Source organism: Ooceraea biroi, chromosome 5, assembly GCF_003672135.1.
Source record: "Ooceraea biroi isolate clonal line C1 chromosome 5, Obir_v5.4, whole genome shotgun sequence".
NCBI lineage: Eukaryota > Metazoa > Arthropoda > Insecta > Hymenoptera > Formicidae > Ooceraea > Ooceraea biroi.
Window position 1 is genome coordinate 13634428 of NC_039510.1, and position 13992 is coordinate 13648419.

The 13992-nt window shown below is 35.7% G+C and overlaps 1 protein-coding gene and 1 long non-coding RNA gene across 3 annotated transcripts; one reads left to right on the top strand and one right to left on the bottom strand.

The window, feature by feature from the left end:
* Nucleotides 1-115: 115 nt before the first annotated feature.
* On the bottom strand, nt 116-10051 carry LOC105280937 (60 kDa SS-A/Ro ribonucleoprotein). 2 transcript variants are annotated; one of them, XM_011341818.3, is made up of 9 exons: nt 9943-10051; nt 8749-9065; nt 8306-8663; nt 7737-7957; nt 7272-7474; nt 7066-7186; nt 6525-6931; nt 6288-6447; nt 116-6220 (listed from the first exon to the last, which is right to left on the bottom strand). In XM_011341818.3, the coding sequence occupies exons 2-8, from the start codon at nt 9046-9048 to the stop codon at nt 6315-6317; spliced, it is 1743 nt and encodes a 580-aa protein (XP_011340120.1). In that variant the 5' UTR covers nt 9049-9065; nt 9943-10051; the 3' UTR covers nt 116-6220; nt 6288-6314. The 2 variants fall into 2 exon arrangements, with proteins under 2 accessions (XP_011340120.1, XP_026825742.1); XM_026969941.1 differs by lacking the exon at nt 116-6220 and having other exon boundaries at nt 6308-6447; nt 8749-9051; nt 9943-10041.
* Nucleotides 10052-10134: 83 nt separating this feature from the next.
* On the top strand, nt 10135-12506 carry LOC105280938. The gene is made up of 2 exons (XR_894204.2): nt 10135-10900; nt 12245-12506. It is a non-coding gene; the product is annotated as an uncharacterized LOC105280938 (long non-coding RNA).
* The last annotated feature ends 1486 nt before the right edge of the window (nt 12507-13992 follow it).

Sequence of the window (13992 nt, forward strand, 5' to 3'; positions counted from 1 at the left end):
TATCTCAGAAACAATCGTGAGAGGTTTCAAAAGTATTTGAATTTATTATAAATTTTAAATATTTTTTAATACATTGTGGATATATAATCACGGTTGTAATGACACAAGGTTATTCTGAATTTTACTAAGTTTATTTAAAGATCCAGTTCTGTAACAGAAAAATAGTACAGAATTGTTAGATATAATCAAGTCTCTTATAATATCTTTATTTGCCTATTATATGTTGGAATATGATTGTTAACGATGATGATAATACTAATAATACAATTCGCTTTTCGGTGGAACTTTTTCTTGTATTGGTTTATACAGAATAATTCAATCGTTGAGACTTAAATGTTTCATTAATTTATTTTGGCATGAAAATATCGAAATCAATGCAACCGATACTTTCTATGCACATATATGTGTATGTATAAGGGAAAAATTACATTGGAAAAGTTTCCCAATTTTGGAAAAGATTTGAAAAGAATTTACAAGGAAAAAAGATGTTGCTCGTCTCTAATTATTTCTGTTTTATCGAAGTCAATTTTGTGATACACTGATGAAAATTTGATTTCAAGAAATAATCATCACATTCAATATTTTATTACAAAAACATAATTTTGAGATAATTATTGATACTTGTGATGTATTTGTGATGATTGATTAATTATTTGTAATAATTGATATTTGTGACATTATGTTTTGCTAAACTTTATTATTCTTGTTTCTATTATAATAAATATACATATAAAATATCGTGACATTTGAAAGTTTGCAGATTCTTGCATATTGCCAAAGGTTTCTTAGTTTCTTTCAACGTATTAAAAAATAAAAATACCAAATAATTGCAGGGTCGAAACTTTTTCCACAATTTATACGTGATAATTGTTTTTAGTTCGATTTCTGTAATTTATACGTGATAATTTTTCTTAGTTCGATTTCTGTAAATTCCGATATATATGTATCATAAATTACCGAGTAATATCGGGTATAATCTACATAATAATACTATCCTTAACGAAAGCGCTGAGAAATCAATCTGCAACGATATAATTTCAAGCGCTGCGATTAGTATATAAATATGTAGACATTCAAGAGAATTTTAAGATTTTTATAGAGATTTTCCAAAGTTTCTTATTACTTGTAATATTAATCCCTTTTACAGTATGGGAAGGAACTGAGTACTGGCCGCAAAAATATCAATTTTATCTAACGTTCGCGTTAATAATTTTTGGATCACAGTGCATTATGAGGAATCACAAGGTATTCTTTAAAAATCTCAAAATTCTCTCGGATGTCCGCAAACATAAATCCATCAAACGGCCAGCAGTAAGTGAACGGTATTATTTGTCTATGAATCGGTTCACACTACGCCTTTACAGATTTCCCATATGTAAAAAAGTAAGGCCAAAACAGATAGGCGTTCAGTGCGTGAATCACGAACCAGAACAATTTTTGCCGTAACTCGCAGAGTTAGTACAATTCGCTTTTACTATTTTACATTGTGAACAAGTAACGAGGTATTTCATTGCGGTTTTTGTACATGTAGGATTAAATAATTGTTCCGTTCTTCGTGTTCTATTTCTTTCCTTTTTTCGTATTTTGGCATTTGCTTCGAAAACTTCGAGTAACAGGCATTGAGCACTTTCTCTAGTTTCTATTAGATCGTTGAAGCGACAATGTACTAATTATGGAATTATAAGTTTTGTCTCAGGTGTGCATATAATATTAAGAGACATAGCGCCATTTCGTAATGCATATTTAATCATAAATCTGCATATGATAATGACTAAAAAGACAGCAAAAAATGTTCAAAACATGAAAAATAATAGTTGTTTAACGATTAGTTAATCACATATGAGCGAAATTATTCTATTTCCAAGGAAGAGAGACTTGCATGCTATTGATATTGTTCCCAATTATTTGAATTACAATTATTTGACAATTGAAGGTACATGGAATTAACACAAATTTGTTATGTTGTTGTCACGAGTAACACTGGTGATTTAATAAATTGAAAAATGTCACTAAATAAACGCAATACTTTTGCAGCTCTTAATCCTATGCAGATTCAGGATTAATTGACACTTGCTCTGAAGCAGTAATAATAATCCAATATACCCAGTGGCGCGTCAAATACTAATGAGTACTAATAATAAATACGTTTGCGCTTCCTGGTCGAAAGCAATAGTCAATTCGGAACTTCGGAGGATCGTTTTCGGCAAGGAAGCTAATTTTTTGTCCCCTCTTGGTGAAGTGCAAGAATGTAGCGCGACCGAGAACCGTAATGTCGCACTTGGTGCCACAAACGTCCTACGAATTTCTCGATTTCCCGTTACATCCTCCTCTCTCCATTTAACTAGCTATATGTGGAATTTTTATTTTCCATATTTCCTTATGCGGTAGGTATTTCCTTCCTTTCTTCGTCTAGCATGAACACTTTCAACATATTGTGTATCTTCCTTCTTGTTTCTTTTTTTTCAGCTATACAGCACATCCTGAACTCAATGAACCGTGAAACGACAGCATAAAGAAGTGGTTCCCTCCAGATCCTAGCTGTACTTATTTCGTAAAGCTTTCCTTCTCTCTTTCATATACCAATCTACATCATACCTCGGACGTATTCTTATATAATAATTAATGAATACATATACCTGTGCGCATCGCAAGCGAAAAGGATTCTGATTCTAGAGCGTTTCTCAAGTATTCCTGAACGATCTCAGACAGTTTAATATCTGACAGCTATATTTAATATTATGATATTGTATTATAGTTTTCGTACTCACTATGTAAATAAAAAAAACCTATTATACATAAAATACATAAAATTATATAAAATTGACAATTGTACAATTCAGTTTATGTCGAAACTGATAATTCAATTGTGTGTGAACATTTGTAGGAAAGGACTTTCAGACCAGATGAATTCAGACGAATTCTCTCCGCTCGCAATACACTTCCGTACATATAGATACTTATAATGCCTATTTTCTAATGCCAGCGAATACATTAAGCTACTAATATGATTGTAGCATATATATACATATATGCTATAATTTTATATGTGTATATATACTTAAACTGTTACTTAGTAACTAGACATTTCCTTTCTCAAAAAAAGTTTTATCCTTGAATCGAAAATTTTTCTCGTAAAAAATGTTGCACTAGAATTTTATCTAACATCGAACAATTTAGACGCCAATGTGTGCAATGAGTATATAAATAATTTCTATATGCGCAATGCACGTGTCGAAATGTGTCGCGTATAATTAGAAATAATCCAGTCTAAACAGATATCTCATTTTACCTGCCTAAATTATAATTTATACAAAAATCTTTGTAAGGCGTTATGCACGCGCAACCGCGACTTGTGTGTCCGTGTGTATGTGTGTACGTGTGTAATTGTACGTATAAATTTTTGTTCGAGAAGTTTATAATCCTTAAGAATAATTTATGCCGATAAAACGCTGTATTACCTCTTTTATAAAGCACGATGCCTGCGTAGGGAATATCAATTTTAGGATATATCAATTTCCTGTATCCTTTTTAATAAATATCGAGTATTCTGGTTTCATTTATCTTTAAGGAAATTTAATTCATCGCTGATCAACCCTCTTGAATATTTATTAAATTTATTCAATAAAACTGTTTTAACAATGAATAATAAAAAATTTAATTCTTGTCGCTCTGTAATTTGCCGTAAAAATTGGCTTTAGTTTTTTTTGTATTAACTAGCTCGACTTTATTTTCATTAGAAGTATATAGATTAGAGTATAGATTGTTTAAAGAATAGTTTACTTATATTACTCTTTTCAGAACACCATCTATCGAAGTAGAATTTGCGATAATAACTTTCGATCCACGAATTACCACAACGAACAGCCGCAAAGAACAGGTGAACAGTTAAGTTAAGCACTTCGCTCAAATTTGTTTCAAAGTCCTGAGAGTTCATCCACGCTGTACTTTTTAGCAGTATGCATGTGTATGTATGCGTAAAGATAAATTTGCTATCGTGGTCTCATGGTTCCGCGAAACGAGAAAATAAGACGTTAATCCGCGGATCGAAAGCTTGCGTTTTCCAGATATGATACAAAACGTTCAACAGAAAGGTTTACGCGCTAAGTCGCGTACAGACTAATTTAACAAATAGTAAACGCAGTGCGCTTCTGGCCATGTCGCTTAAATAGCATTTCCCTAGTTTGAACAACAACAATGTATCTCGTATCACAGTATTATAATGTATTTAGTATTTGTCTCTCGCGTTTACTTTGGATATGGCAAATATGAGACAGTAACAGTAAAATTATACTAATGTAAGTCTATAACTCTTTGGGGCTAAATGCATATCACAGTGGGAGAATTTTCAACGTTTCTATGTTCACCGTCTTCCGCTTTCCTTTCTTTTTTTTTTTCGTTTTTGCTTATTTTAGATTATTATTTAACCGTCCAGAAGCGCACCGGTCCCAGAAGCGTGTCACTTTTTAATAAGATCACGTTATCTATACGTTATTACGAAAAAGCATCACCGCTAACCAGGAGAAACAAGCAAGCAATATAAATTTGTATTAGAGTAAGATTTTCTCTTTATCATTAGTCAAAAAATGCACCATACGTTTACTTGAGATACGCTTATCCGACGTATCCGCTATGCAGTCTTATTCTAATTTTTCGCTGCGTAGTGTATCTCAGATAATGAACTATCGAAACATAGAACTATTGAATTGTACTTTTCTTTTTCTCTAGTTTCAAAATCAAGATTATTACGCAATTGCACATGAAACATCGGAGTTTTTTTATTAAATTTCCGCAAATGGCAAAACCATTTTTTCAGCATCAGATGTAACTGCTTCAGATAATTGTATGATGAAAATCTCACTTTAAATGCAATAAATGACAATATGGAAAAAATGTTAACTAATATACGTATAGATATAATATTTTCAACTATAATAACTTTTGGATCTTCAACAAACTATAATAAGTTTCAAACTTATTTAATAAATAAGAAAACTTGTAAATTTTTCTATAAAAAATACTTATAAAAAATAAAAGAAATTTTGTTGTTTAAATATTTACACGATTGTTCAAAAGTTAATATAAAGAAGTTTCATGTGCAATAGTTTAATTAAAAAATGGTCCGTGAATTAATCTATATATTGCTTACATCACCGGATTGATGCAATATGCGCATCAAAATTTTTATTAATCAAAATAAAATCTGAATTATTTTAATCTTGATTAAATTCTGAATTATAAATAAATCTGAAATATAAATAGTGTTAAAACTCCAACTTGGAATAAAAACATACCTGATTTTCGATATGCCAATTAAAAAAAAACATAATAAAAATGCTATACAGCTTTTTTCTAAAACTAATAGAAATTTAGAAAATATATACGTGGTACTCCAAATCTCGCGCAATTAATACTAAGTTCTTGAAATTATTCGGAGGCAAAACTCCAGACAATATCGAGATTACAATAATTTTTAGAAAACGACATTATATATAGTACTCTGCACAATTAATCAATAAATTGCTTTAGAACGATCCAAAAGCAATCTTTATTATTGTGCAATGTAACGTGCCTGAGTTCGCAAATTTTACAAGAGCGGGTTTTAATTTTAAAATATTTCTTTCAAAAATCGATTTAAAACATTTAATACAATATTATATTAATCTTGATATTTCCATATTAAGATTTTGTTTCTCTAAATAAATTCAGGAATTTGCTGTTAACAAATCGTGCGTAAGATTTGGAATACCTTACTGTGTCACTGATACAGGTTGATAATAACACATGATCGCTTTCATTACATTCTCGACAGCAATCTCCGATCACTTATATACTGCAGTTCTAAATGTACTGTTAAATCTTAAACAAATTAACATATATATAGCGAAATTAAATAATTTGACTCAGTCATGGATATGCGAACAAGTCGAACATTTGGAATTGGTAAAAAGAGAGTTTACATACTAAAAATTTCGGCACTATTTTAAGTAATCTGCGAAAGAATCTTCCTCCCTACGACTCTCCATACCGCCTTCACTTACACCCGGCTCATCGTTTACTCGTCGATCGAACTCGATTTTGGAGGGAAAATCTGTAACCTCGCTATTAGCTTCGAAAGTTGCCACACGCTGTTTCATCTTCACGTCGAGATAATCGCTTGAAGAGAAAAAAAGCAATTCAACCGAGAGCTCTTGAAGTTTCTTGATGTTTCAGGAAATTTCACCTGTAAAGGCGCAATGCAAAAATATTAAAGTGCATAAATACGATATATAATCTTCGCCGTTACTTACCAATAAAATTGTAATTTCCATTCCTATTTAAAATAAAGACTGGACGAACGCTTGGATGAGTTTAGGTACAGTAGCATCAAAACCGTTGATTATCAGGACATTCTTGTCGTACTGTGTTTTACGATACGTCGCGGAAGAGCATACGGCACAATTGATCAGTCTGCGAAAAGAAGCGAGTACATTTAAAAGTTCAGATGTGCCGCGGGATATGCTACGATAAAAAAAAAAACAACTCACTTTGCGTCCGGAAGTTGCATCATATTTCTGTACAATGATAAGCTTTCCTGAGATCTGTCATGTTTTTCGTACACCTGATCTACTATGTTGATAAAAACGTCGTACTCTTTCTTCATTTTCATAGCCCACAACAGCGGCTTGCTGAGTTTAATATTCGCAGTGGAAATTTCTCGTAATTTCCTCACAACTTGCTCATAAGTTTCCTCGTTGCCGACGTCGACCACGTGAATTTCGTTGTCTTTGAACGTCGCTACGGTGACGTCGCTCTCCTGGCGTACAAGCGTCATCGCGATGAAACAACCTACCTCAACGCCCCGCATGTTACCGCACTGCCAAGCGCGTCCTTCTACCGTCTTTTTGTTCGAACTGATTGTCACCAAGTAACGCAGATCCGTGCGTTGCAGGTGCTGGAAGCAGTAGCGATAATATAGGGATGATGAGACGAAGAAAATTCTTATTTATCTTATTTAAGAGGGAACATTGGTCCGAAAGAGTCAAATTATCAAATATGTGTGTGTGTGTGTGTAAAATATTCGCTTACAGAGAATGATGCGTAGAACGCCGTGTTTAGAGCAGAGATCACGTCCTGGTTTGGCTCGAACGGCAATTGGTGGGGCTTTTTGGCTGCTTCCCGAATCCTTCGTTTCTCAAAGGATAAAGGTCTTAAAGAAAAACAGATGTATACACGTTGATAATCTCGAGCAGTACAATTACGTAGAGTTTCGTACTACTACAGCGTATGCTTACTTTCCGCAGTTCTGGTAATTTATGAGAGCGATGAGAATCTCCACCGGGTGAACCTTGTCGCGTGCTATAAGTTCTTCATTACGCAGCAGCTCTATTACTTTTTCCGCTGCTACATTCGGCTTCAGCAGGCGGAGATTGTTAATTCTTTGCAAGTTATTCAGAAGCATAACCATGTCCATCATCGATATCAATTCGATCCAAATCTGAGTAGAAAATAATCGAACGTCAAAACGCCGATCAAAATTAAGATGTTGATCAAACTTTCGTTGCAACATTTTCGAGAAATCTGATGAAATTTTCTGTGTTTTTTTCAAAACTGTTTTTAAAATGTTCTCAAAACTTGAAATTTTTCTAATTATTGCATAATTTCATTGTTATTATATTTTTATTATTACAATTTTTGATCAGTTAAAATTGATGGAATGCAAAATGTTTGGCACGTATGTCACTTGTATGTATATTTACCTTCTTGCATTTTAACAAGTGTCCAGGTACATGTTCCAATGACAACCCAAGTTCTTGTAATAAAGCAGCAGCGGAAGTCTCCTCCTCGCAGTGTTTGAAGAGCTCAATATTTTCTATATATTTCATTACAATCTCAACAGTGGTATTCTCGGCTAGTTCAGATGCAAATTGTTTGGCTTCACTCAGACCTTTTACTATGTATCTCAATATTACTGCCTTCTCTATTAAATAATTAATAGCTTAAGTAACATTGTTGTCAATAATTAAGAGTGATAGTCATTTAATCATAATATAACGCAAATCCATTTACATAAATTATTTTACAGGCTTTGTATTTGTATTTTTATTTATGTAATGCATTAACTTTCATGTGTCATGGACTGGTTGGCAATTTTTACACAACTCTCAGCCATTGGCAATATCTTGAAATCTAATTGCATATTTATCTACATTGATATAGTTCATAATATAAATGAAAAGAATTATAAATTTTATACGCACGAAGATTAAGAAATCTCAAAAAGCGGTGGATTTGTGTTGCTTCATGAATAACAACTTCGTACGCTTACCTGGAGTATCGCCCACAGTATGACATAGCTTGATGATATCTTTGTGCTTCCAACCATATCTACTTCTATATTTCGTAACGCATTTTGCCAAGGCCAATGGCTCCTTAGACAAGTACCAATTGTTAACGGCCTTTTTCATACCATTGCCCCATCCAAATGTTAAGTAACACAATTCATTTTCTCTCTTAAGTTTTGAGGTAAATCTAACAAACAAAATAAATTGCTCCGTTGTTGTACAGATCTTTTGTACACTGGCGAATGCTTCGTGACGTAATTTCTCGCTTATGGTTTGTCTGCCGCAAACAGCGAGGGCGAACACCAAAGTCTCTGGGTGAGGGACAAGATTACTTTCAAATGCCTACAAATATTTTTATTTTAGTAACAGCTGTAACAAATTCCCTGTGATGCATCGTGTGAGTACTTTCTAGGTACTACCTACTTACTTTTGTGATCAATAGAATCGGTACCAATTCCTTCCCTGGAGTTGCAGCTAGTTCTTCTATAGACGGTACATTTTTGACAATGAAATAATTGTGCACAAACCAATATCCAGGTTGATAATCCGGGTATTCTTTTCCAACATATAAAAATCGTGATAAACGTGCCTCAGGTCCATCATTTATTGTAGGCTCAATGCCTGCAAGCTCAGCATCGGTCATTTCGTAGCTGTCATGTCCATTATTGTTAGGTCTGTTCATGTTCATGGTTGGCTCAGGAACATGGCCAGTAATAGGCTGTGCCATTTTCTGATAACAATGAGCTTAAAGCAATAATTACGAGTTTAGAAAGGAAATTTTAGAAATATAACTATATAAAATTGTAAGCTTCAGGGATCAGAATTATTATAATATATGTAATCCAATTTTTTCAAAATATATTTTTTCCACTTAACAAAATTAATAGCAAGACAGATGTATATTGTACACTATAAATTTTTAATTTTGTAACACAATTACAAAACTGACGTCTCTTGTAAATATGGATTTTTTGATGAACAAAAAACGTTTGATACAACACCAAAAGGAAACGCATGAAGAATCTCATTTATATTAATAAGCATTCAAGGAATGTATGGAAAATATCTTATCTACATATTACACAATAATATATATTATCACACACCAACACACCACACACACACCAACACACACACACACACATCCAGAGGCAACAAGCTGCTCCTAATTTAAGAAAACATGTATTTTGACTAGGATTGTAAACAGAAAAGTCCGTTGTCAAAAGCCTTTGAGTTTTACAGCATACGTGTTTACATATTTTGAATCGTTTCTCCAGTACACGCGAAGGGTATTTTACCCAATCATTTGCATGATCCGTTGACAGGTTCGTGAGTTACGTTTCCATCTCATATGTACATACACGCGCATATATGCAGGTATATGCACCGATATGCACGCATACACATTGAAACGTGCACACATGTACAGCGCGAAACACGAATTCCTTTGCGAGGATATCGCGCGTATCACCTGGTTACCGGATAAGGCAACGCGGAGATACGAGCAGTGCTGTAATCAACCGAACGCGGGAGCACGTCGCGAAATTCGCGGCGAATCTAGCGCGGGGCGAACGCGCGCCGGTGCGAAACGCGATCGGGCTCGTCACATCAAGCGATTTACCTTTGCGTCAATGTAGACCGATGTCAGGAGCAGTCATGCACGAGAGAAATAAAGATGACATCCACAACAACGTCAGACGACGTGCGGGAGCACACTGGCACACTACATATGATAGTGCAGTCTTCCAGCTATGTTGGTAAAGCAGAGTGCGTAGCGCGGAATAAGGAGATTGCTCGGTGGCGCAATCTACACTCGCTTTCCCAATTTTTCGTTCTATCTATCTTGCCTCCGCATTATTTAAAACTCATTGTGGAATTTATGTCTCTGAGAATGAAATTTTATCCGTTATTGAGTTGTGTTTCGAGTGCCATAGGCCGGTATTCCAAGTGGGATCGTTTCATTGGCTACGAGGCGGAATTCTAGTGGAATTTTTGGAGCTAAACAAGTGAATAGTTCCTTTTCCTTCTAACCGCCAATAGCAATCCACTGTTGGCAATGTCGAAATCGATATAATTGTAAGAAAGCTCGAATTTCTTTATTTCTTCGCGTCGCTTTCTCAACTGTCTCTAAAAGTAATTTCGAAAAACCTAACCTAATAAGCGTTTGGCAAAATTTAGTAAAGTTTCATGAGATCTGGCAATGCTTAGTCTGGCTCGTTTAGCAGAGTTCGGCGAGATCGCGAGACGTTTTGCAAGATTTGGCAAAAGCTTTCAAGTTCTGGCGTGATCCTGCGGGTTCAGGAAATGTCTTGGCAAGATCTGACGAGATCTGGCAAGAGTCGGTGACAATAATGCTGACATATCGGGACATGTGTGAAAAGTTGACAGCTTGCGTGTTTTTATAATCGCATGAGTTGCACGTAGATGGAGCCACAATAATATTTGCTGGCCTTCCGAAGATTTGTTCCTGTTACCTCTTTAATCGCGATATGTGAAAAGGATCTTCTGTCGAAGCTGGATATCGCTGGATACAGCTGGACATGAAATGTCCACTACAAAACCAGAATAAACTACGTTACGTAAGAAATTATAAATCCATGATAAATGCAAGAGTATCCCAGGCAGCACGTGTTAGCCTAATACATGTTTCTTAGACGTATCTAATGTCTAAGAAACATAAAGTACCATTTAAGAAACGGTTTAAATAGAAACCGTTTTTGGACCTAAATTTTAAAAACGTATTTTTCACGTTTCCACGGAAACGAAAAATGTGTTTTATTAAATTGATTTGAAATTATATAATTAATATAGAAAAAATAGTAATTTCTACTTACTTTGCGAGTATTAATTATTTTTACATCATACGTTTCAATGTACTCGATTATGGAACAAGAGACAAAAATCAACACAAGTGTGTGTGATTCCCACCTCTGATTCACCAAGCGACCGACAGATGGCCAGGCCAGACGTGACGTTCTCGCAAGTAACATTTGTGTTATCACCTTATAAATAACCATCCGGAAAACCGATCCAATACTCTTTTCTTCTTCTTTTCTTTTGAAACTTTTGAGATCACTATTACTTGAAGCGATATTTCAAAAGAGTGAGATTCCACTACACGAAATTTAGAGAGTAATTCATAAAATATAAAAATGTAGTTTTTTACAAAAATGTGACTTAACTCTGTCTATCTTTGAGGCACTGATATATAGAATTGATAAATATTTTTCTGATGGTTTCTGAAACGTTTTTTTGCCGAAAAAGAAACGTTTCTCCTAACGTTTTTTCGTTGGACATTTTTCTCCTAAATAAACGTTTCAATAAAATGGTTATGAAACGTTACGGCAAAACGTTTATGAAACGGTTTTGAAACCAATGTGTGCTGCCTGGGATACATGTAACAATATCTTTGGACATGTTAATCGTAATAAATATAGACATTTTTGTCTGTTCGCAATCTAACGAATATATTTGCAATTGTGCATCAAACGACTTTTCTGCGTTTGCTATACGTAGCGCTAAATAAATCGATATACGTATCGATTTATTTAGCGCACATACGCAGTATATCGAGCAAAGTAATTTTTCCTTTTATTCAACATTCCTCTTTCATTACGGTTATGGTTATGGTCGGTTTTAAGATAAACTTAATAAAAATAGGTAGATAATTTTTATTTCCCATCGATCAGTTTTAAAATTAACTCGTTGCTATTTTTGAACCCGTATCATCGTAATTATCCTCCGTAATCTCGTATGTGCCGAACAATGAACGCTCACAATAAGACCGAAGCGTTATCTCTGATTAAAGCACAATAATCGAACGCTAAGTAACATTGTGGAATTTAATTAGAGATTTATTATTGTTCGCTAAACATATCGCTCGCATACAACTCGGAATGCATTTCTTAATCTTTGCTTTTCAGTTTCTCCTCAGATATGTGACGATACATACGACGTATTCGATAACTCCATCGACTCATAAAATGATGCAAATTTTCAGAAATTTCCGTCAATTTCCCAAAGGAAACAGTTTTATCAGTTCGAAAACAATTTCGCAATATAATTTACGTCATTTTGTGATGTTCTTTAAAACGCATCAATACGAGTTCAATAATATAATAAGAATGTATATGGGAAATTTTGCTAGATAGGTCATATTTCGTATAATAAATCAACGTCTCGTTTATGGATCTTTTAATGATAAAGTACATAATCCACAATATATATATATATATATATATATATATAGTTTTTTCATTTATTTCATTTATTTATTATATTTATTTTCATTATTACTACAAATATACAGGGTGTCCGGTAACTCACGACTCAACGCTCGTGAGTGGATAAAGCGGACTGAACTGAGTGGAAAAGTCCTATACCATTTTGCAATTTTCACAATAGTTAACGAGTTATTAATTATTAAAAACCGTGCTATTAGTCCAGCCTACCGCCGAATGCAAGCGCGCGGCGAGATGCGACCGCCTAGCGATCGAGTGCCTAGAGATCGCAGTGGCAATGGCTAGGCATGCCATTTGTAATAAACAACTTCTTGCGCCTAGCAACTTTGATCGCTAGGCGGTCGCATCTCGCCGCGCACTTGCATTCGGCGGTAGGCCGGACTAATACAGCGATTTTTAATAATTAATAACTCGTTAACTATTGTGAAAATTGCAAAATGGTATAGGACTTTTCCACTCAGTTCGGTCCTCTTCATCCACTCACGAGCGTTGAGTCGTGAGTTACCGGACACCCTGTATATATAAACCAAATTAAACACTGGGTATTAGCGAAATGGGTCTAAAAATAGTCCCCGGGAAACGTGCAGTCGCACAATCATGTAATTATACGTACAGCGATAAAACAGCCAATCACATTTATCGCTACGAAACGGCGTAACGCGTGTATATGAATTCAAAGCACTTTGCGCCATTACAACAAAGACGGGACTGTTGAACGAACGGTGCGTAAACACCGGGTCTGATCGCGAGGAGAAAATCCACAGGGATCCCTAAAGTCGCAACGCCAGGCATCGCGCGACCAAATCACCGGCGGTTGATCGCGCGCATTATCGAAAATCTCGCCGGCCGGGTTTTCGCGGATAAGCATGTACGTGCGTACGGCCACCCCGTCCGGACCACGCGCGATTATTCAATGCGAGTCGCGTTGTACGTGGTCGTGATGCGTGTTCGAAACGAGCCGGTCGCCTTTATCCGTGCGACTGCACACATATAAACGCGCACGTACGCGCGCACACCGAAAAGCGCTAAACTGGCCCCGGCTTGCGTTGTTCGTGCTTCCGCACACATCCAAAAGTTACCGCTCGTAATTGTTACCACCCGGGGCCCCTCCTCTCGTTGTGCTGGCTCCCTCTTCTCGCTTCCAACCGGAGGGAGGAGGGGGAGGGGGCCCTGATGCGAGAACGTGCATGAGCATCTCTCTCTCTCTCTCTCTCTCTCGTGTGGCCACGCGTGAAGCCAGCCCCGAAGCCGAACGTGAGTTTCTACTCATTATGCGTATTTATAACTCCGCGGGTCGCGCGCACACGCATTCGCACGCACACAGGCTCGCGCGCGCGATACTATCGATTTTTCTGGATCTCCGTGCAACTGACGATTACGTTGTGCCGCGCATACAGCACGTATGTACGTACATACGCGCTCGCGCCGGC

Excerpts from the sequence above, each read along its gene's own strand:
- LOC105280937 (XM_011341818.3), bottom strand. The coding sequence starts at position 9,048 with ATGGCACAGCCTATTACTGGCCATGTTCCTGAGCCAACCATGAACATG. Across the intron at positions 8,664-8,748 it reads CGATTCTATTGATCACAAAA|GCATTTGAAAGTAATCTTGT; the intron begins GTAAGTAGGTAG and ends AAATATTTGTAG. Across the intron at positions 7,958-8,305 it reads TACTGTGGGCGATACTCCAG|AGAAGGCAGTAATATTGAGA; the intron begins GTAAGCGTACGA and ends ATTATTTAATAG.